The following is a 23,799-nucleotide window of genomic DNA, read 5'->3' as shown; positions in this document are numbered from 1 at the left end:
CACAAATCCATGCTGACTGGGACCTATCATGTCACCTCTTTCCAAATGCGCTGCTATGACATCCTTAATAATTGATTCCATCATTTACTGAGGTCAGGCTGACTGGTCTATAATTCCCTGTTTTCTCTCTCCCTCCTTTTTTAAAAAGTGGGGTTACATTGGCTACCCTCCACTCGATAGGAACGTTTGGGCTGACACTCCCAGTGCAGTGCTGAGGGAGTGCAGCACTGTCGGAGGCGCAGTCTATTGGATGATATGTTAAAATGAGGCCCCGTCTGCTCTCTTAGATGGGCGTAAAGGATTCTATTTCGAGGAAGAGGGGAGTTATCCCCAGTGTCCGGGGCCAATATTTCTCCCTCAATCAACATCGCAAAGAAACAGATTATCTGGGTCATTATCGCATTGCTGTGTGTGGGAGCTTGCTGTGCGCAAATTGGCTGCTGCATTTCCCACATTACAACAGTGACTGCACTCCAAAAGTACTGCATTAGCTGTAAAGCGCTTTGGAACGTCCAGTGGTCGTGAAAGGCGCTATATAAATCCAAGTCTTTTTGAATTCCTATTGGATTTATGAGCGACTATCTTATATTGACAGCCCCTAATTTTGGACTCCACCCCCCCCCCTCAAGTGGAAAACATCTTCTTTGGTGAATGAGGAATATTAAAGCTTTGTGCTTTCTTTTCAACAGAAGATGAGATTCAGCACGTACGTCATGCTGCTTCGCGCCAAGCTGAGGGCAGGAACCGAGGACTTGGACAAGTTTGAGAGCGCCCTGTTCGACACCGTGGAGAACGAGGGAAACGGCTTGAAGAAGTCGCACTCCAGCCCGTCGCTCAACCAGGAGCAGCCGGTGGTCACCGTCCGCGTCAAGCGCAACACGTCCGAGCGCCGTAGCTATCGCCACTCCGCCAACACCAAGCACAAACTATAACGCACTGCCGGCCGAGCTTTGCACCGGGTCTGGCCAGTGCGCCGTGCGTCCGGTTACAACCTGTGACTTTAGCGTAGTGCCAATGGTAGCTGCTGACGTTTATTGGCCGCATGTGTGGTTCAAGGGCTGGCTGGCGTAAAAGTGGTTCCCCTTTCCGACAGACTGAGAGGCCTGAGGTACGGGCACCGGGGGCGGAGACACGGTAAGGCTGGTGTGCAACAGCCACCACACGTTAAAAAAAATCCACGCACAGGCATCTTCCACCCTTCAGGATGTAGTTCGGGATCTGGAATATTAGGTCCTTCATTGAAACACCTGTGAACTCGTCCCTTTTTGGCGTGGAAGCAAGTCATCCTCATTTCGAGGGACCGCCTATGATGTTGATAAGGCTGCGTGTTGGCTCAGTGCAACATATAGGGAAGGGCCCAGGGCTACATCTGCCAGCCCCGACCTGAGTCTTCAAACCGGAGGGACCTGGGATCGCCTTTGTACTTCATTTCCGAAACCTTAGCCAGCTCTTCCTGCAAAGGGCTCCATTCTTCTCTCTCTCCTGGGCGTGTGAGAGGAAAGGGCAGCCTGAGCAGTCCCCACACTGTTGTGTCTCCACGGAGCAAGACGAATTAACTTGTATTTCTTTCGGATAACCGCGGCCCAGATTGCCGCAGGCGAGCGAGCTTTGGTGGTGCCGGGGTGGTGCCTCTCGAGATTGTGCCGGGACCCGACGGATCGTACCGACAGACCGGGAGCTTGGGCCTCTCACATCCTCGCTCTTGGCAGTCGCACCGGTGTCGCCGGTGGCTTTAGCTGGCTTACCGCGGGTGGCGGACATTGATACTTTATTTATGTTGTGTTTCGTTTTCCGTTCCCCTTTATCCAGCTGTTTACACCTGCTTTCCTCACCCCTCTCTCCCCCTACCCCCCCGTAAATGTTAAATTATTGGCGAGTGAAAGTCACAGAGTCGGTTGAATGTGTGTACAGGATCTCACAGAATAGGCCGTTTGTAACCACTCTTTTAGTATTCGTGCCGAAGTCCAGCTTTTTACTCAGTCGGACGGGAGTCCGGTGTATTGGTTCAGTCCCATTCCACTCGGTTATGAAGTATATGTTTTAGACCGCCCCAGTTTCAGCCAACGACGGTAATTCTAAGGCCCGAAGGTCAACAACGATCCAAATGGTGCAGCTGTGTCTCGATCTGGATTCCGTGCGATGGTGTGAAATGGGCGATAGCGATTTACAAGTCTCCCCGTTAGTTTTTTTTCTATTGACTCGGACGTGACGAGATGTAAGACAGGTTGCCGAATCATTGACCTCTCACACCCCCGCACATAGTCATGGACCCCCGCAACCCCACCCCCCCCCCCCCCCCACACACACAGTCTCCTGCACCTTCTCAATGCTGCTGAATTTTTGTGGGGGGGTGCGTTTCTTTAGGTTTCCCTGTATCCTTCCAGTACGGCAAAGGAGATTAGAAAAGCTCTTAAAATGTGTCCCCGATAGCTTTGCCACCCTGCTGCAAGGTATGATGATGAGGGTGGGGTGAGTGGTGGGGTGGGAGGGAATGCCGTCTATTTCTTTGGGGAAGGGGCTTGGGCTAGATGGGATGAATGGCCTCCCTCATCCACGGCCGATGATTAATCTGACATCTCCCACAGGCCTGACGGATTTGGTCATCTCCAATTTCACCACATCCCACAAACGAGGGTAGATCGCGTGAAGGCCCTTGAATTAGTCTCAAGTTAAAACCAAACTCTAGGCCCAATTCGTGTTATTCACCGGGAGGCGGTGAAGTCTCTCGTGCCGTTGCACGCGGTTGTACAACAGGCCCTGTCGGCGTCTGAAGCTTTGCATCACCTCAGCACAGGTGTTCGTGTAGCAGCTGTCGCTCGGCTGAGCTGATCGGAGAAGGGATAGACTGCGGAGATCCCTGCGTGACTGGCTCTCAGATTGAACCCGATTGCCCGCACAACAGGGTTGCTCCCTGAAGCACATTGCACCTGAATTTTAATATAATTTCCATACCACACAGGCAATCTTGGGCTGTGATCTCGTACCCTGTGATACCAGCATGCAAGTGCCTAAGGTGCGTGCATTATATTTGCTATTTTAATGAAGGCAACCCATATAAAATGAGCTAAGTGGGCCAACACCTCCTTTAGAGTAGCGTGCAGGGAGGGGGGTGGGGGGCGGGGTTGAAGGGATTGGATTGGAATCCTCGATGGAGCCAGAGTTTGAAGGATTTAGCCATCACCATTATGGGCCTCTCAACATCCCACATACGAGAATAGATCACGTGAAGGCACTTGAATTAGGACCAAAGTCTCTAATTAAAATCTAACTCGAGGCCCGTTCGTTTTGTTCAACTAGAGGTAGTGAATGAAGAGAAGGTTCTAGTAGCTCCAATCGGGTTTTACAAAAGGCTACATCTCCCCGAATATTGATTTCGAGTCTTACTCCGCCAACCAGAGAGGTGAGTGTACAGGGATCGGATGGCTATAATTCAGCACATTGCCCTTTCACCCTTGGGAGCTGGAGCATTGAGAGCAGATGGGGATTAACGCTCTTCCCTGGTTGATAATGAGGGCCATGGTGAGTTAGCAAGATGGCCTTTCACCTCTGGGACCTGGCCTTGATTCTTGAGATGAAGGGGTTGTCTTATGAAGAAAGGTTGAGCAGGTTGAACCTCTACTCACTGGAGTTTAGAAGACTGAGGTAATTTTATTGAAATGTATAAGGTACTGAAGGGGCTTGACAGGGTAAATGCGGAGAGGATGATTCCCCTCGTGGGGGGAATCTAGAACTAGGGGGCATAGTTTCAGAATAAGGGGTCACCCATTTAAAACAGAGATGAGTCGTGAATCTTTGGAATTCTCTGCCCCAGAGAGCAGTGGAGGCTGGGTCATTGAATATATTTAAGGTGGAGATAGACAGATTTTTGAATGATAAGGGAGTCAAGGGTTATGGGGAGCGGGCGGGGAAGTTGAGCTGATCCATGATCAGATCAGCCGTGATCTTATTGAATGGCGGAGCAGGCTCGAGGGGCCGAATGGCCGACTCCTGCTCCTATTTCTTACGTTCTTATGAGTGCAGTGCAGAATAATCTTTGCTCACTGTCCTGGTTGAACGGGGACCTGGGTGAAATTAAAACATGGAAGAAAAAAAAACTGCAGATGCTGGAAATCTGAAAACGGAATCAAACAAAAATAATTGTTGGAAGTACTCAGCCGGTCAGGCAGCATCTGTAGAAGAACAGGGGTCAGGCCGTTGACATTTCAGGTCTATGTCCCTGCTTCATGACAGTCCTGAGGACGAATCTTATGAGCTGAGACCTTGACCGACCGACTTCTGCGTCTCCACAGATGCTGGCTTGAATGAAACGATTGCCGTACAGTCTCAACCCAGTTTCTTTAATCAGCCCAGTTACCTTAATTCCACCATCATTTGACAGTGAAATGTCGGTCTCAACCGGAGAGGCCAGTGTAATGTATGCACCTGTGAGCATACTCACAGGTTTGTAGAGGTGTTGGTATATGTGCAATGTGAGAGGTTGCAGCCTCTCTTCCATTATTTCTTTGATTTCTGGCTGCACTCGAGTCCCACGATCCTGATCTTTGGGCACCCTGTGCGGAGGGGAGCGGGTAGGTCCGAGGGCCTCCTTGTAGGACTGCTCCTGGGCACGGCCAAGGGTGCCATCAGCCGGTCCAGGCAGCGGGCGGTCGAGGGGGTCGTTCAACCTGACTGCCTGCCTCTCTTCCGCGCGTACATCCGGGCCAGGGTGTCTTTAGAGATGGAGCACGCGGTGTCCACCGGTACGCTCGCGGCCTTCCGCGAGAGGTGGGCGCCGGAGGGACTGGAGTGCATCATCACCCCCGGCAACCAAATTTTAATTTGATTTTATGTTTTAAAGTTTAATTTGTTTTAATTGCCGGGGTTTTTAGTGTCCCCCTCCCCTTTTATAGGGGGCACTTGTAAAATTTATGATTTTATTGCCCCAAAAAAAATCACAAAAAAAACCACAAAAAAAAAGTAAAAACAAAAACAAAAAAAGGGCAGTTGAAAAATGTTTGGAGTGTCCCCCAGATCGGGGGGGCACTTGATTTAATGTTTATTTTGTCTCCCTCAAAAAGAGTTGTAGAGGTGTTGGTATATGTGCAATGTGAGAGGTTGCAGCCTCTCTTCCATTATTTGAAGGGGCTGCTCCTTGATTTCTGGCTGCAGTCGAGTCCCACGATCCTGATCTTTGGGCACCCTGTGCAGAGGAGAGCGGGCAGGTCAGAAGGCTTCCTCGTAGGACTGCTCCTGGGCATGGCCAAGGTAGCCATTAACCGGTCCAGGCAGCGGGCGGTCGAGGGGGTTGTTCAGCCCGACCGCCTGCCTCTCTTCCGCAGCTACGTTCATGCCAGAGCGTCCTTGGAGATGGAACACGCGGTGTCCAACGGTATGCTCGCGGCCTTCCGTGAGGGGTGAGCACCGGAGGGTCTGGAGAAGCATCATCACCCCCGGCAAATGAATTTTAATTTGATTTAAGTTTCCATTAAAGTTTTATTTGGAAATTTGTGGGTTCTAGTGACCGTGCCAAAAAGGGGGCACTTGATTTAATGCTCTACTTAAAATAGTTGTAGAGCTGTTGAGTCAGGAGTGGCATAGCCAGTCACGTGATGGTCACAAGACTCAATAAAACCCCGGCCAGTTGGGTTCGCGGGATCCACGATGAGGCAGGTGGTTGTGAGTCTGGTGGATGAACCGGTAATGTGTCGTGTGGTTGTTAAACCTTTTGCTAATAAACCAACTAGTTCTTAATAGCAAAGTGTTGCTATGAATCCTTAAGCAAAGAACCCATGAAGCAAATACATTACAGCCACAGAGATGGTTGCTGCAGGAAATGAGAGTGTGTCTCTGGTCTAGATTATAGGTGCTGTTATATGGTGGGGCTAAAGGCATGTGGTTGGGCAGTAGGAGAGAGAGCTTTACTCTGAATGGGGCCTTCATAGATACAAAGGCAAGCAGATGCTTGGTGCCACAAGTGGAGAATTGTTGCACTGTCGAGGACCAATGTCCCCCTATATTAAGAAGAATTTAAAGAGTGAATGAACTCATTCAAATAAAGCCAACGAATCTGATGACCACATCTTTAGCCCGGAGGGGAATTGCTAGCATTTTATGTCTTCAAGATATGACTCAGAAAAACTTAAAAGCAAGGAAACTCTTAATAAATGTTAATAGTTATTTAAAGATGACAAACTATTGTAAAATTCAAGGAATACTGTTCAATAAACAAATGTTACGTTTAAAGTGAAGTGCCTGCTACATCCTTTGGGAGGGCATTACCTATAACAGGATAGAATTCCTGCTGCGGGCGCAAGTTGCGCAATTTTTCCGAAGTGGAATTACGGTCAAAGTTGCCGCCCAAACTCATTTGTATAATCAGCCGTAGCTCAGTGGGCAGCACACTCGCCTCTGAGTCAGAATGTTGTGGGTTCGCATCCCACTCCAGAGACTCAAGCACAAAAAAATCCAGGCTGACACTCCCAGTGCAGTGCTGAGGGAGTGCTGCACTGCCGGAGGTGCTGTCTTTCAGATGAGACGTTAAGCCGAGGCTCTCTCAGGTGGATGTAAAAGATCCCGTGGCACTATAGCGAACAAGAGCCAGGGGAGTTCTCCCCGGTGTCCTGGCCAATATTTATCCCTCAATCATTATCACATTGCTGTTTGTGGGAGCTTGCTGTGCGCGTTTCGTACATTACAACAGTGACTACACTTCATGGCTGGAAAGCGCTTTGGGACGTCCGGCGGCTGTGAAAGGCGCTATATAAATACAAGTCTTTCTAATATCTTCCGTGAACCAGCGCAATCGGGCAATGTAATAGAATATATTTGTTTTTTTTAAACGCATTAAAACACATTCCTTGATATATTAAGAGTGGTAACCTGGTGCAATTTTATTAATATCGCTGAAAATGGGTTTATCGCAAAAAGGGCTGGATTTTCGGATTGTGCCACCTCTGCTCTCGCCCCGGTGGGGCTGCAATGGCAGCGGTGAGCTGTTCCGGTTGGGCGGCCAGCTCCCAGCGCCCCGCCGGGAGTTTTTGGGGCTGGTTTCGGCGGGGCCCGGAAGAGGTGAGCCGGTGTGCAAATGGTTGCGACACTGGCTCGATTTTTGGCTCCCGTCCGATCCGTAGCGCTCCCTAGAGCGCCCCCTGCTGGGAACGCCTGTGAGAGCGGGCGTTCCGAGCTGTAGCGGCCGCAGTGGACATTACTTCATGTCCACCTCGGGTAAGTGCGATTGTTTGTTTGACAGGTAAAGACCAGTCTGGTCTATCAAGCCCATCCCACGCAACTGCAATACCTTGTGTATCACAACATATACACGCCACTCTACCCCAAACCATGTGATCACCTGGGAGAGGCAAAAAAAGACAGGCCAATTTGGGAATCTGGAAAATTCCAATTTCAGCCGGGTAGAGCACTGACTAGTGGACACTGGGACACAGAGACCCAGAGAGACTGGGACAGAGAGACAGAGGGACACTGGGACACAGAGAGACACTGGGACACAGAGAGACACTGGGACACTGGGACACAGAGACACTGGGACACAGAGACAGTGGGACACAGACAGTGGGACACAGAGGGACACTGGGACACAGAGAGACACTGGGACACAGAGAGACACAGGGGCACAGAGGGACACTGGGACACAGAGAGACACTGGGACACAGAGAGACACTGAGAGACACTGGGACACAGAGAGACACTGGGACACAGAGACACTGGGACACAGAGAGACACTGGGACACAGAGACACTGGGACACTGGGATACTGGGACACTAGGACACTGTCTCCTAATGTATTTTTCCTGGCTACAATTCTCCATCTTCTACCTGGCCAAGAGGTAGCCAGATGACCAGTCTCTGCCATTGCTGGTCCCACAACAGTTCCAGATTAAACCTCTCATCCATGCGCTTAAATCGCTCCACAGCCTCGCCTCTCCCTATCTCTGTAACCTCCTCCGGCCCGATAACTCTCTCTCCAGCAAACTCTCAGTTACTCCGACTCTAGAATGAATGTATCATCATCATAGGCAGTCCCTCGAAATCGAGGAAGACTTGCTTCCACTCTAAAAGTGAGTTCTCAGGTAACTGAACCGTCCAATACGGGAATTACAGTCTCTGTCACAGGTGGGACAGACAGTGGTTGAAGGAAAGGGTGGGTGGGGAGTCTGGTTTGCCGCACGCTCCTTCCGCTGTCTGCGCTTGTTTTCTGCATGCTCTCGGCGACGAGACTTGAGAGGCTCAGCGCCCTCCCGGATGCTCTTCTGATTTGCAATGGTCATTATTTCGAAGAAGAGCAAGGGAGTTCTCCCCGGTCTCCTGGGGCCAACATCACAAAAAATACGGAATAAATGGTCATGATCTCATTGCTGTTTGTGGGAGCTTGCTGTGCGCAAATTGGCTGCTGCGTTTCCTGCATTACAACAGTGACTGCACTTCAAAAAGTACTTCATTGGCTGTAAAGCGCTTTGGGGCATCGCGAGGTCATGAAAGACGCTATATAAATGCAAGTCTTTAATACTATAAATTAAATTAAAAGCAGTTTTACAAAATGTTTATTTTCAAGAAAGCACTTTTATAACAAGATACTTCCTAATGTCACCATATCATGAATCAACAATGTTTGAAAAGATTATGTGTGAATAAACATACCCAGCCATATGGAATTCTCATTCAGATAGTGACGACTAGTTTGAGAATGTTATTGAATATATTACGTACTGACTGTGGCACTGTACGTGCTGACGTCCAGGGACTGGAAATGTAGATCCCTGTTTGGGAGCCTTGTCTTATCCACGTGTCATTGTGGCGGGAGCCACTGCAGCTCACTCTGGTCGTAGCTCACTCCACCTCACTCCTGCCCCGCTCTCAATCTCCTATCTATTCCAGACTCTCCACTGCCACTCCCATGACTCAAGGTTTCAGTCTCCTGTTCAACGTACTCTCACTTTCCCCAGCTCCCACTCTCCTCTCTCAGACTTTCCAATATCCTGCTCCGCTCTCCCAGTCTCCAGCTCTCCTCTCCCAGTCTCCAGCTCCCCTCTCCCAGTCTCCATCTCCCCTCTCCCAGTCTCCAGCTCTCCTCTCCCAGTCTCCAGCTCCCCTCTCCCAGTCTCCATCTCCCCTCTCCCAGTCTCCAGCTCCCCTCTCCCAGTCTCCAGCTCCCCTCTCCCAGTCTCCATCTCCCCTCTCCCAGTCTCCAGCTCCCCTCTCCCAGTCTCCAGCTCTCCTCTCCCAGTCTCCATCTCCCCTCTCCCAGTCTCCAGCTCCCCTCTCCCAGTCTCCAGCTCCCCTCTCCCAGTCTCCATCTCCCCTCTCCCAGTCTCCATCTCCCCTCTCCCAGTCTCCAGCTCTCCTCTCCCAGTCTCCATCTCCCCTCTCCCAGTCTCCATCTCCCCTCTCCCAGTCTCCATCTCCCCTCTCCCAGTCTCCAGCTCCCCTCTCCCAGTCTCCAGCTCTCCTCTCCCAGTCTCCAGCTCCCCTCTCCCAGTCTCCAGCTCCCCTCTCCCAGTCTCCAGCTCTCCTCTCCCAGTCTCCATCTCCCCTCTCCCAGTCTCCAGCTCCGCTCTCCCAGTCTCCAGCTCTCCTCTCCCAGTCTCCATCTCCACTCTCCCAGTCTCCATCTCCCCTCTCCCAGTCTCCAGCTCCCAGTCTCCCAGTCTCTTTTCCCTCCTCAAATTCTGACCTCTCTGTGTTTCTGCACTGTGGTGACAGCTGGAAGGTGTCTTATACAGGGACCATGGAGTTTGTTTCTCGGTATTTTTACTGATAAGTAAGGGCTTGTCTTGTTCTTGGAAATCGGCGGAATGTGATGTACGTTGACTATATCATTCATATTTATTGACTATTATGTTTTTTGGTCATCATTACTTGATTTATTCAATAAGCGTTTACTAGTAATCACTCCACAGTTGTTTAGGCGATGTTATCACATGGAGACCTCTGCCCACTGATATCCTCAATGGCACCATTTGTGGGATCGACAATATTGTAAACAGAAATAAAACCCGACCCCAGCAATCCCCAAATGCGCTGTAAAAGTGACGGATACATTGCAAGGCAGTAATCCCCTCTCAGGGTTGTGTTATAAACAGTTTCAGCTTCATTTTCTGATGCCTGAATCCCACACAAGGGCTTCAGCCTATAAGGTAAGCCGGAATCCCCATGGCAACAGTGTCAGAGGTTCCCCCGGTCCTTCGGAGGACTGTTGGGGTAATTTTCTGCACATGGACTCCCGTTCACCAGCAGAGCGAATCAGGAATTGGGGTGCACATTGCGGGGGCCTGACTCCGGCCCTCTGTGCACCCCCTCCCCTTTGCCCCACCCCCCCCGGCAGCAGATCCTTCAGCCGCCTCAGGCCCACTTTCCGGGACACCCTCCTTATCCCAATCCACCGCCCCCCCCCCACCTCTCTCCTCCTCTCCCCACCTTTATAAACCCAACTTTACGACCGAGCTTGCAGTCACTCCTGCCCTTCTCGGTCTCTGTGAATTGGGGAGGAGGTTGCCAACCTTCCAGGAATACCCTGGAGTCTCCAGGAATTAACGATTACCAGGCTACTGGTGTTGAGATAGAGGATCAGCCATGATCTTATTGAATGGCGGTGCAGACTCGAAGGGCCGAATGGCCTACTCCTGCTCCTATTTTTCTATATTTCTATGTTTCTAACACCTGGGAGAAAAATCACAAGGACATTAAAAACAAATATGTGTGAATTCTTTTTAAATTTTCGCTGAACGTTTTATTAGTTTCGTAAAATATTGGCGACGGGAACAAAGAGGCGGTTCGACTGACACTCGAGCATCATCCAATCGGGTCATGAAGAGCCCGTTTGCTTCCCCATTGGTGGAGAAGGCGGTGCGCTGCGATGATGGACGTTTCGGGCGACCAATGGCGGGAGCTTGGGGGCGGGGCGATTGGAGGCAAGAGGTCATGTGATGAAACCTCCAGGGTTACCTGCAAACAGAGTTGCCGACCCTTGAGGGGGTCGTTCCCCTATCTCCGTCCACTGGGAGTGAGCACGCGTTGAAAAAAATCACCCCCATTTAACCTCGCTAGCGGACATTTTTAAACACGGTAAAAGGAAAGATGCAAGCACGAAGAATTCTCAACGATTGGGCCTCAGGCGACAAGTGCCAAGCTTAGCTTCAGTCACAAGCGGAGCAGAGCACAGCGTGAAGGGACTGATCGGTGCACGTCTGCGCTGGCCACAAGGCAGCATCAGGAAATGACACGCATGGCGGCATCCGCGTTATCATCCACCTCCCGGCAGACCCGTCTCTTACAGATGACCGCCGACACCACAGCGCCGTACGCCAGGCTGATCAAGATGAGGCTCAGGAACGAGAACGCTGCCACCTCCAATCCACGGAAAGCTCGGGCTGTGGAAAGAGCATGAAATAGAGGAGATTCCGTCCGCGAAGGGGTACAACAGACATGGTCTTCACTGTGCGACAACTACAAGACAAATGCAGGGAACAGCACCAACCCTTGTACATGGCCTTCTTTGACCTCACAAAGACCTTTGACACTGTCAACAGTGAGGACCTGTGGACGTCCTCCTCCGTTTCGGCTGCCCCCAAATGGTGCACATCGCAGGAGCATATAAGGCAAGGACCGGGTCGTACCGAACACCAGAGTGTGCCACTGGAACCAATTTACAATAGAACTTGCGTATCTTGCCTCCCCATTGTCCCCACCCTTTGTGGTCCCAGCCCCGATTATCTGCTCGAGGGGTTAAATGATCAGGACAGGTTGTAGAGATAGACTCGGTTTGTGTTTCTTTGAGTATAGAAGATTAACGGGTGATCCAATTGAGGTGTTTAAGATGATTGACGTACTTGATTGGGTAGATCTAGAATGAAACTATTTCCTCTGGTGGGGGAGTTCAGAACAAGGCGGGTGTAACCTTAAGATTAGAGCCAGGCCGTTCAGGGGTAATTTCAGGAAGCACTTCTTCACACAAAGGGCAGTGGGAATCTGGAACTCTCTTCCCCAAAAAGCTGGGGGTCAAGTGAACATTTCAAAATTGTTATTGATAGATCTTTGTTAGGCAAGGGTAACAGAACAGAGGTATATTCAGTAAACTAACACGTGCGGCAAACCAGACTCCACACCCACCCTTTCCCTCAACCACTGTCTGTCCCACCTGCGACAGAGACTGTAATTCCAGTTTTGGACTGTACAAACACCCGAGAATTCACTTTTAGAGTGGAAGCAAGTCTTCCTCGATTTCGAGGGACTGCCTATGATGATGATGGTTCCACAAGATTTTTCTCTTACATCTAGTGACCTGCCTGAAAATGATTCATTCACAACGGTGTCATTCTTAGGCTATTTAGACAGGTCACCAAAAAAATGTGTCAGACAAATACAACAATGACTTACATTTATGTCGCACCTTTAATTTAGTAAAACATCCCACGGCGCTTCACAGGGGTGATTACCAGCAGAATTTGACCGAGCTACATAAGGAGGTGAAGATTAGGCTGATCATTTTTGGTTGCGTTACCTGCTTCTGAGATTGATAATGAATTTTTTAAAACGAATTCTCATGTTCAGATCTCTCACTGCCCTCGCCCCCTCCCTGTCTCTGTAATCTCCAGTCCTACAACCCTCCGAGATCTCCACCCCCCTCCAACACTGGCCCCTTGTACAATCCCTACTTCCTTCACCCCACCATCGGTGGCCTTGCCTTCAGGTGTCTGGGCACTGAGCTCTAGAGTTACCTCCCTAAATCTCCCCACCTCCCCATCTCCCCATCTCCTTTACGACACTCCTTAAAAGCACGACCTCTTTGACCAAGCTTTTGGTCACCTGTTCGACTGTCCTGTCCTTATATGGGGCGGTCTCAATTTTTATCTGGCATCGATCCTGTGAAGCAGTTCGGGGTGTTTAACAGCTATATAAATACAGGTTGTTGATTTGAGTTGTCTATTTCGAGAATTAAACTATTTTAAATAAATCAAAAGCTCCATTACCGTAAGAATAGCCCAATGTGTTCTCTGCCGGTCCCAGAGACTCAAAGCCCGGATATCTGCACTGCTCCGAATCTGTGAAATGTTTTGTAAAATGCAACAATAATTCATAAAATATTCCACTCCTCTGACGGAGTCTAGTGCACCAAGAACAATTGGCTGAACCAGCATTTATTTCAGTATATATTTTGTACCTCTTCTCTATCTGGACGTTGCCAAGGGATATGTGGAGGCTGTAGATAATGTGGTAGTTTACAGTAGCTTATAAAACCGTATCGACACTTCCCCGTATGCAAAAATAAAAACATAACATTTTACCCAGGATGAACAGGCTGGGTCTCTTTTCTCTTAAATAGAGAAGATTGAGAGGTGACCTCTCGAGGTGTTTAAAATGATGAAAGGTTTTGATAGAGGGGTTACAGAGAGAGTGTTTCCACTTGAGGGGAAGAGCATAACTAGAGGCCATTGATAAAAGATAGTCACCAAGAAATCCAATGGGGAATTCAGAAGAAACTTCTTTACCCAGAAAGTGGTGAGAATGTGGAACTCGCTGCCACAGGGAGTGGTTGAAGCGAATAGTATCGATGCATTTAAGGGGAGGTTGGATAAGCATATGAGGGTGAAGGGAATAGAGGGTTATGCCGATAGATTTAGATGAGGAAAGACGGGAAGAGGCTCGAGTGGAGCATATACGCCGGCACGGACTGGGAGAGTTAGGGGCACTCCAACACAGAGACTGCTCGAAGGTGAGACCACACTTGGAGTACTGCGTACAGTTCTGGTCGCCATATTATTAAATAATGTTAAGGGCGCTGAGAAGATTTACAAGGATGATACCAGAACTGCGAGGGTATACATATCAGGAATGGATGATCAGGTTTGAAAAGAGAAGGATGAGGGGATGACAGAATAGAGATTCTGATAGAGAAAGTGTTTCCACTTGTGGGGAAGAGCAAATGTAGGGGCCATCAATATAAGATAGTCACCGAGAAATCCAATCGGGAATTCAGGAGAAACTTCTTTACCAGAGAGAGGTGATGATGTGGAACTTGCTGCCACAGGGAGTGGTTGAGGTGAATAATATCGATGCATTTAAGGAAAAAAATAGATAAACACGGGAGAGAGAATGGAATAGATCGTTAGACGAGGAAAGACAGGAGGAGGCCAGCGTGGACGGGTGGGCTCGAATGGCCTGTTTCTGAGTTGTATCTCCTATTTAAGTGTACATTCTGGGCAACAGAAATGAATATTATCGACGCAGTAAATTGAAGTGAGCAAATACACACTGGTACACGCTAATGTCGGACGCTAAAGACAGGCGAGTGTACAGGACTGACGGGGCCAAATGGCCTGTTTGTGTGCCGTATATCCCATGCAGTTCTCTGTAAATCGGTACGCGGGAGTGACGAGGACTGCTCACCAGTGTCAAGGCCCCCGCTGATTTCTGCTGACGTGGAGTTGCTCTCATGCTGCAGCCGGCAGGTGAAGTTGACCTGGCTCTCCCATTCCTTCGCGCTGACTGTCAGCACGCTGACCACGCTGAACGTCTCCTCACCCCGTGCAGGCACCGGCTGACTGGTGACCGACTCCGGTCGGCCGACACCTCTCGCCGTCCAGCTAGCTCGAATTGGTTTGGGGTTAAAACCCATCGCCAGGCACAGCAGCGTGGCAGTGCCGCTGTTCGCCAGCTCCTTCGCCGAGGGGGTAAAAATGAACAGCTTCGGAGGGGAGACGTGTGGCTCTCCCTCTTGTGGCAGGGGGGGGGGGGGGGGGAAAAAAGGCAACACAGATTAACGACAAAGTTACCCAAACAGTCACATCGCTCCCGACTGATATAAAATCAGGAACTCTTCGAGTGCATCGTTACAAATATTAAGGGCTGGATTTTAATAAGAAATAGGAGCAGGAGTAGGCCATACGGCCCCTCGAGCCTGCTCCGCCATTTAATAAGATCATGACTGATCCGATCATGGACTCAGGTCCACTTCCCTGCCCGCCCCCTTATCCCTCATCGTTTAAGAAACTGTCTATCACTGTCTTAAATTTATTCAATGTCCCAGCTTCCACAACTCTCTGAGGCAGAGAATTCCACAGATTTACAACCCTCAGAGAAGAAATTTCTCCTCCTCTCAGTTTTAAATGGGCGGCCCCTTATTCTAAGATTATGCCCTCTAATTCTAGTCTCCCCCATCAGTGGAAACATCCTCTCTGCATTCACCTTGTCAAGCCCCCTCATAATCTTACACGTTTCGATAAGATCACCTCTCAATTTTCTGAATTCCAATGAATGGAGGCCCAACCTCCTCATAAGTCCACCTCCTCAACCTTTCCTCATAAGTCAACCCCCTCATCCCCGGAATCGACCTGGTGAGCCTTCTCTGAACTGCCTCCAAAGCAAGTATATCCTTTCGTAAATATGGAAACCAAAACTGCACGCAGCATTCCAGGTGCGGCCTCACCGATACCCTGTATAACTGTCGGGTTTCGCTCCGGAGCGGTGGGAAAGGTGGCAGTGAGGTCCCCTGTACCCCATCGCGATCCTCGGGGCGGGTTTTGCGACGGCGCGGAGCGGCACCGGCGGGAAGACGTACAACGCCAGGTGTACAACGCCTCTGGTTGCGACACCAGCAGGATGTGAACCTGACCCGCGGCGGTGAGGATGGGGGAGTGCTGTAACGGTAAGCGCCAGTGTTTGTTCTTTTAATTTTTTCAGCGTGGGCAATGTGGGAATGTTTTTGTTTGGGGGGGGGGGGCCCTTTTCAGGTTATTTCTCCCTCTCGGACTCTCGCGGAGCGCACACGGCTTGGCACTTTAGTTTGCGAGTTTCCCACTTTTTGCGCCACGAAACTTGTACAACGCCTCCCCTCGCGCTGCGCCCCCTGGCGCAGGGCCCAGATGGCGCAACTTTCTTTCTAAAGTGCAACCTATTCCCGGCCGGTAATTTTCCCTTCCCGAAAATGGAAAAGCTTAAAATCCAGCCCAAAATATTCGATGTGGCAAATCGCTCAAATTATACATCCCGTGCAACATAAATATTGAATAATTAAAACGAGTAGGTAAATGAATTAATCAAATAGAGGCAAATTTTACAAATGCAAACGTGGGGAGCTAAGGGAAATATTGCCACGCAATGCCGGGAGCACATATTGAAAATGCTGCTTACCAGACACAATGAGCTGAGTCCCGTCACCAAATATATAATTTGTATCAGACCCACAGTGATACGGAGCTGTATAATAATGGCAGCATGTGTTTCGCTCTCGGAAGCTGCACTTCACTCCTACAATAAATCCGATTAACTCCTTACAATTACACTTCTTGAAAGTTGTCAAGAGTTGCTTTTCTTGCCTCAGTCGGCAGCCAGAAGCTTGTGAGTCCCCATCCCACTGCAGGAGCGGAGCAGAGAATCCAGGCTGACACTCCCAGTGCAGCGCTGAGGGAGTGCCCCACCGTCGGCGGTGTCGTCTTTCGGCTGAGACGTTAAATCGAGGCCCCGTCTGCCTGTTTGGGAGGACAGAGAGGATCCCACGGCACTGTTTGAGAAAGAGCAGAGGAGTTCTCCCCGGTGTCCTGGCCAAAATGATTCGCTCAACCAGCATTACTAAAAAAATAAACAGATTATCTGGTCATTCGTTTATTTACAGTTTGTGGCACCTTGATGGGCCAAATTGGCTGTTGCGTTTGCCGACAAAACAGTGACTCCGTTTCAAAAGTAATCAGTTAGCTGTAAGGCACTTTGGGACATCCTGAGGGCATGAAAGGTGATATATAAATCCACGTCCTTTCTCAGTATTCGTTGATATTTCTTAAGTGAACTGATACAGTGTTCAGTAAACATCTCAATGTGTGTTTCGCATACAGTGAATTACCAGGGACTGGGGGGATCGCAGTTATGTAGATTTCAATGTGTTTCCTGGTTAGATCTGAGTCCAAGAGACCACTATATTCCAACAGGAGTTACACTGGAAGGGGGCAAAAACTACCAGGAGCTATACTGCAGCCAGCAAGTGTTATCCTGTTCCCTGGCAGTTTGGAAATCCCACCAAATAGTGGTGCTTGCTCAGAAGAATGAGAGGTGAAACATACAAGATTCTGAAGGGAGATTCACAGGGTAGATGCTGAGAGGTTGTTTCCCCCGGGCTGGAGTGTCTAGAACCAGGGGGCACAGCCTCGGGATAAGGGGAAGGCCATTTAAGACTGAGATGCGGAGGAATTTCGTCACTCAGAGGGTTGTGAATCTTTGGAATTCTCTGCCCCAGGGGGCTGTGGATGCTGAGTCTCTGAATATATTCAAGGCTGAGATCGATAGATTTTTGGAGTCTCGGGGAATCAAGGGATCGGGCGGGAAAGTGGAGTTGAGGTCGATGATCAGCCGTGATCGTATTGAATGACGGAGCAGGCTGGAGGGGCCCTGGGGCCTATTTCTCATGTCTTAGATTGAGGTGAGCAGCTTCTTGTATGATCGAGCTGAGTGTCAGTATCACTGTGAGAGGCAGCAACGCAGAAATACATGCCCGAGTCGGCCTTGGCAACCTTCTCAATGCGCAGTTGGCAGGCGTTACTTGTTAAATGCACCAAGCTTTTGTAGCGCTTCCCAAATCCTGGCGCATATTCGGGAGTATTGCTTTTGTAGGTTGAGGTCAGCATCAGGTGAGGCTCCTGTTCTGGGAGCTGACGGTACCACTGCATGTAGAATTTCTTAATGGCGCCTTTAACAATTCCGCATTCGAAGATGGCTTCCTGACCTTGGCGGATCGATATCGACAGCTGAGGCTGAGTCACAACCACGTGGCAGCAAACCCCTAGGGACAAAGGAGCAGAGTTAATTATCTCAGGTCCAGCCTCATTACTTAATTAACATTTAACGCCCCTGCCTGTCACACTCAGCGAGGAGGATACCGCTGAATAATCTGGCGGGTAGGCTTTAAAGGCAAACATTGCATGTTAAAATCGCAGAGTGACGGCTCATTCTGTGCGCGGCTACTTGTGGGATCTTGCTGGGCGTTGAATGGGTTGTCCTTGTTTGCCAAAATAACAATAGTTACAGGATTGCCAACCAACTTATTGTGGAGCACCTTAAAATGTTTCTGAGAGTTGCGATAAGGCGCTACAACTATTTAAAATTAAACAATAAAGCCGAGTGCCCCTTATTATCATCATAGGCGGTCCCTCGTGTCGAGGATGACTTGCTTCCACGCCAAAAAAGAATGAGTTCACAGGTGTTTCAATGAAGGACCTAATATTCCAGATCCTGAACTACATCTTGAAGGGTGGAAGATGCCTGTGCGTGGATTTTTTTAATGTGTGTTGACCGTTGGACACCAGCCACCACACGGGCTTGACAGAGCTAGGTCTTGGTCCAGTGGCAAGGCTTACCCATGACGACTGGAGACCAGCTCTGCTTCATGGACCCAGTGCGCACACACATCGCAGTGCGAGCTAGCCCGTGCTGCCCCTAGCCCCGAACTCAGGCCTCCCCTGGGCCCCGATCACGTCCCTCTACAGTCTCTCGCCGCTCCTTCGCCCCGATTTCGAACCCACAAATTAATGGTAAAACTTTAAAACTTAGCAGAGCCAAATTAAAATTTGGTTATTCGGGGGGGGGGGGGGGGGGGTGATGATGTACTCCGTCCCTCCGGCGCCCACCTGTCGCGGGAGGCCGCGAGCGTACGGATAGACACTGCGTGCTCCGTCTCCAGGGACACCCTCGTGCGAATGTAAATAAGGTGCTCCGTACAGCCAAAGCTTTCTTTAATTGTAAATGACCCTTAACCGGTGTTCCTGATGGGATGAAATGTCCGGAATCACATCTTGATTGAATTTTTGACTCTTTTTCACGTTGGCTGTAAAGTGGAAATTTAAAGATAAAAAGGGCTTAAACCAAGAGGGATTGGTGATCAGAAATGGTTTTGAACTGATGCCCCAAGTGAAGAATTCAAATGGTTAAATCGGCATCTGTGCAGCGTCTCATACTGCACGAGAACCCGCCAGCGTTGTGGGAGGCAGACTACCCAGCCCTCGACTACAGATGAGCTATAAATAAATTAATATTAGGCTGATAAGTTTCATGGGTATAGGGACATGGATGATGCATCAAATTTATAGCACGGAAAGAAGCTAGTCAGGGAGGTGCCATTTTTAAGATGTGTGAAGTTTAAATATATTAAAGTGACAATCCAGATATACTCCCTGTGTATCTGAAAGGGATCTGTACTTCATGTTAGAGGTGTAAATTGATAAGCTGACAGGAGACCTATCCCAAATATATATAATATTTATTTTATGTTCATCAATTCATGAAATATAGGTTGTATCGATGCGGTGGGAGTGGAGAGAAATTACAATTGTTAAAACAGCAAAGAATGCTGCTGGACTGAGAATCAGAAGAATGAGAGGTGATCTTATCGAAACTTATAAGATAATGAGGGGGCTCGACAAGGTGGATGCAGAGAGGATATTTCCACTCATAGGGGAAACTAAAACTAGGGGACATAGTTTCAGAATAAGGGGCCATTTAAAACTGAGATGAGGAGAAATTTCTTCTCTGAGGGTTGTAAATCTGTGGAATTCTCTGCCCCAGAGAGCTGTGGAGGCTGGGTCATTGAATATATTTGAGGCGGAGGTAGACAGATTTTTGAGAGATAAGGTAATAAAGGGTTATGGGCAGCGGGCAGGGAAGTGGAGCTGAGTCCATGATCAAATCAGCCATGATCTTATTGAATGGCAGAACAGGTTCGAGGGGCTGAATGGCCGACTCCTGCTCCTATTTTTTATGTTCTTATGTATGTTGTTATGACTGTGTTGGGGAGGACCAGTCCAGTCTAGATCGGCCCGGTCCGGTCGATTCCGGTCAAGCCCAGTCCAGCCTGATTCCGTCCATTCTGGTCCAGTGCAGTCCAGTCCAGCGAAAGACACCCCATCAAATTCAGTTGGCATTTCCGAGCTCGTTTCCTTTCAATTTTCTAAATATCAAATTTGACTTCTTTCATGTGTAACAGACTAATGGGTGGAAAGCTGGGATCGAGAGTGTCGAGACACACACATTGCCGATAGTGAGGTGGCACTTTCAATCTCAGCCGGCATTCTATAATCTGACGAAGGATCATCCACCCGAAACATTAACTCTGTTTCTCTCTCCACAGATGCTGCTTGACCCGCTGAGTATTTCCAGCATTTTCTGTTTTTATTCCAGATTCCAGCATCCACAGTATTTTGCTTTTGTATTCTATAATCTAGGTGTACCTGCTGTCTGTACACACACACACACACACTATACGTATACATCTGGAGTATTGTGTACAGTTTTGGTCTCCTAACTTGAGGAAGGACATTCTTGCTATTGAGGGAGTGCAGCGAAGGTTTACCAGACTGATTCCCGGAATGGCGGGACTGACATATCAAGAAAGACTGGATCGACTGGGCTTGTATTCACTGGAGTTCAGAAGAATGAGAGGGGATCTCATAGAAACGTTTAAAATTCTGACGGGTTTAGACAGGTTAGATGCAGGAAGAATGTTACCAATGTTGGGGAAGTCCAGAACCAGGGGTCACAGTCTAAGGATAAGGGGTAAGCCATTTAGGACCGAGATGAGGAGAAACTTCTTCACCCAGAGAGTGGTGAACCTGTGGAATTCTCTACCATAGAAAGTTGTTGACGCCAATTCACTAAATATATTCAAAAAGGAGTTAGATGTAGTCCTTACTACTAGAGGGATCAAAGGGTATGGCGAGAAAGCAGGAATGGGGTACTGAAGTTGCATGATCAGCCATGAACTCATTGAATGGCGGTGCAGGCTCGAAGGGCCGAATGGCCGACTCCTGCACCTATTTTCTATGTTTCTATCTATGTTTCTGTGTACAGGTGCTCTATGTGTGTGTGTAAACATATATATCTTTATCTATGATCTGAACTTTCAGACCAAGGATAGTTTACTGAGAAGTAGCCTATTTCGGAATGGCTCGGTCTATCGGCGCCGAGTGACAACAAGGACGCCTTTGTGCCCGAGAAGCTGCAATGGTCCCCACGGTAAAGTTACCGGGAGCAGCCGGTGGGATCGCAGACAGAGCCAGCGCCGGTTCCTCCCCCACTCCCCAGCGCTTGGCTGGGGCGATGACAAGGGTCAGTGCTGGCGAGGCGCGGGAGCGGAGCAAGCCCCTTCACTGGGGACAGAATATAACAAAAACACTCACCGCTCAGATGGGACAGGAGCTGGAGAACGAGCGGCAACATCTTTCTGCCTTAATCCCCGGGCGGGTAGCTGGGGTCTGATCGCTTCTGGCGCTGTGGTAGAACTGAACTGCATTGAGTTCGTTGGATGTGGGTGTGTGTGTGAGTGACGGGAGGGTGGGCTTCTCAAGCACCAGCCTGTCTCTGCAACATCTCCATATTGGGGCTGGCTCATAGGGGTTGTGTCTCTGAGGTGTGACGTTTTTCATTTTAGAATGACTCAGTGAGGAAACCACGAGAAACATGCATTTTTTTCCAGCTCCAAACTCGTGAACACATTTTGCATTTTAAAAATTTTTATGAGGAATGCAGAATCTTCAGCCGGCCTGTTGATTAGGCCGGTCCGGGAACAGTAATCGCAGAGCCGAAATGGCCTCCTTCTGCGCCGTAAATTTCTAAGTTTCTATGTTTCTAGGTGGCCACACCTAAGTTATACTGCAGGCTGCTGCACCTGGCTGCAAATCACACTCTGCCCCCCTGAGGAAAGAGTTCTGTGCAAGTGTGTTTAGAGCGACACCCGCAACCCACACCAGCTTTTTAAGAACATAAAAAATAGGAGCAGGAGTCGGCCATTCGGCCCCTCGAGCCTGCACCGCCACTCAATAAGATCATGGCTGATCTGATCTTGGGCTCAGCTCCACTTCCCCGCCCGCTCCCCATAACTCTCGACTCCCTTATCATTCAAAAATCTGTCTATCTCTGCTTTAAAGGTTCACTAGGTTGATTCCAGAGATGAAAGGGTTGACTTATGAAGAAAGGTTGAGCAGGTTGGGTCTACACTCATTGGAGTTTAGAAGAATGAGAGGTGATCTTATTGAAACGTATAAAATACTGAGGGAGCTCGCAGGGTAGACGCAGAGAGGATATTTCCACTCGTGGGTGAAATCTAGAACTAGGGGCATAGTTTCAGAGTAAGGGGCCGTCCATTTAGAACCGAGATGAGGAGGAATTTTTTTTCTCGCAGAGGGTCGTGAATCTTTGGAATTCTCTGCCCCAGAGAGCTGTGGAGGCTGGGTCATTGAATATATTTAAGGTGGAGATAGACAGATTTTTAAACGAAAAGAGAGTCAAGGGTTATGGAGAGCGGGCAAGGAAGTGGAGCTGAGTCCATGATCAGATCAGCCATGATCTTATTGAATGGCGGAGCAGGCTTGAGGGGCGGAATGGCCGACTCCTGCTCCTATTTCTTATGTTCTTCGGTTTCTAATTATATTCAATGACCCAGCCTCCACAGCTCTCTGGGGCAGAGAATTCCAAAGATTCACGACCCTCTGAGAGAAGAAATTCTTCCTCATTTCCATTTTATTTGTATCATGATGCGTTTAAAGGGGAAGCGGGACAAACACATGAGGGAGAAAGGGACAGGAGGATATGTGGATAGGGTGGGAGGCAATGTACCCTTAAGCTGCGCGGCTGCTCAGTAAAGGGAAAGGTCCCGCGCAGGCCGCTCACTGGCTCTTCCGTTGGACGTACCGTGCATGCGCATAAATTTAAAGGGACCGCGCAGTAAAAGAAACAAGCTGCGCAGAACATCGCGCAGCTCACGGGGAACGTTGGCGGGAGGAGGTCCGTGTGGAGCAGAAACAGCGGCATAGACCGGTTGGTCTGAATGGCCTGTTCCCGTGCTGTAGACGCGATGGCCCAGATATTTACTGGGGCGGGTCTCGTGAGCGGGGCGGAGTGGGGGATTTCGAACCTGGAATCCCGAACGTGCGGAAACTGGAAAATGGCTGCATTTGCCTCCGGAACAACATTCACTAGTGTTTCCAAGTAATGGACTCTGGCGAGCTTCTGAGAGCTGTGATAACTAATGCCCGATATAAATGGAACTCTTTCGTTGCTGTTCAGTGTTTTTTGGGGGAAACTGTGACTATGAATAGGTGAGGGGAGGCGCCGTCTTATCACACCGATTGACGGTTACGTTTATCTACTTGGTCGATCAGCTCTCGGGGGCTCTGCCCGCTCTCTCCACCGCTTTGGTCTCGCCGACTGCTGCTTCTGAGAATGTATTCCGTCGAGACTATTACCCACACACACACAGATCTGAGGTTCAGATATGGTACTGTCTCTCCAGTAGCCAGAACATCAACGGAGACAGAGACCAGGCTGATTCTCTCCTGTGCTAAACGGTATTTCCCTTCATGTGCCGGCTGGGCGTTAATGATCCCACCACACTGTTTGAAGAGAGCCCCAGAGATGGCCCAGTGTCCAACTTTCCTCCCGCAGTGCACCACATAACTCCTTGTGTGTGAAACGCTTTTGCAATGTTTCTGAGAGGCCGCTGAGTGCGAGATAAATGCAAACCTCTCTTTCTCAATATTGAGTGGTTATTTCAAATATGACGCGCGTTAGCATGTGATGGACCCTTAAACGCAGATAGGCACCGCTCCGAAGTGATATTCCCGCTGGTCTCAGCTCCGAGGGGTGTGAGGTTACCCTCCCAAAGCGTCCTGACACTGGATGTCAGATTGAGATCTGACGCACCACATCCACTTAACAGAGCAGACGGGGCCTCGGTTTAACATCTCATCCGAAAGACCGCACCTCCCACAGTGCGGCACTCCCTCAGCGGGTTGGGGTGGGGTTCGGGGGTGGGGGGATGAGGGTGGAAAT

General features: G+C 49.4%; 2 protein-coding genes across 3 annotated transcripts in view; one reads left to right on the top strand and one right to left on the bottom strand.

Annotated features, from left to right (window-relative positions):
• The window catches only part of LOC139234674 (PH and SEC7 domain-containing protein 1-like), a 162,681-nt gene extending 161,749 nt beyond the window's left edge, over positions 1-932 (top strand). The window contains exon 17 of the mRNA XM_070865353.1: positions 690-932. Coding sequence (XP_070721454.1) covers positions 690-932 — 243 coding nt within the window. The remainder of the gene's footprint in view (positions 1-689) is intronic.
• A 9,527-nt stretch (positions 933-10,459) lies between these two features.
• On the bottom strand, positions 10,460-21,232 carry LOC139234673 (M1-specific T cell receptor beta chain-like). 2 transcript variants are annotated; one of them, XM_070865351.1, is made up of 5 exons: positions 21,150-21,232; positions 16,123-17,761; positions 14,380-14,706; positions 12,963-13,034; positions 10,460-11,363 (listed from the first exon to the last, which is right to left on the bottom strand). In XM_070865351.1, the coding sequence occupies exons 2-5, from the start codon at positions 16,556-16,558 to the stop codon at positions 11,203-11,205; spliced, it is 996 nt and encodes a 331-aa protein (XP_070721452.1). In that variant the 5' UTR covers positions 16,559-17,761; positions 21,150-21,232; the 3' UTR covers positions 10,460-11,202. The 2 variants fall into 2 exon arrangements, with proteins under 2 accessions (XP_070721452.1, XP_070721453.1); XM_070865352.1 differs by lacking the exon at positions 12,963-13,034.
• Positions 21,233-23,799: the final 2,567 nt, after the last annotated feature.

Source organism: Pristiophorus japonicus, chromosome 22, assembly GCF_044704955.1.
Source record: "Pristiophorus japonicus isolate sPriJap1 chromosome 22, sPriJap1.hap1, whole genome shotgun sequence".
Lineage (NCBI taxonomy): Eukaryota > Metazoa > Chordata > Chondrichthyes > Pristiophoridae > Pristiophorus > Pristiophorus japonicus.
Note: the sequence above shows the minus strand (reverse complement) of the source record. Positions and strands in the feature narration are given on the sequence as shown.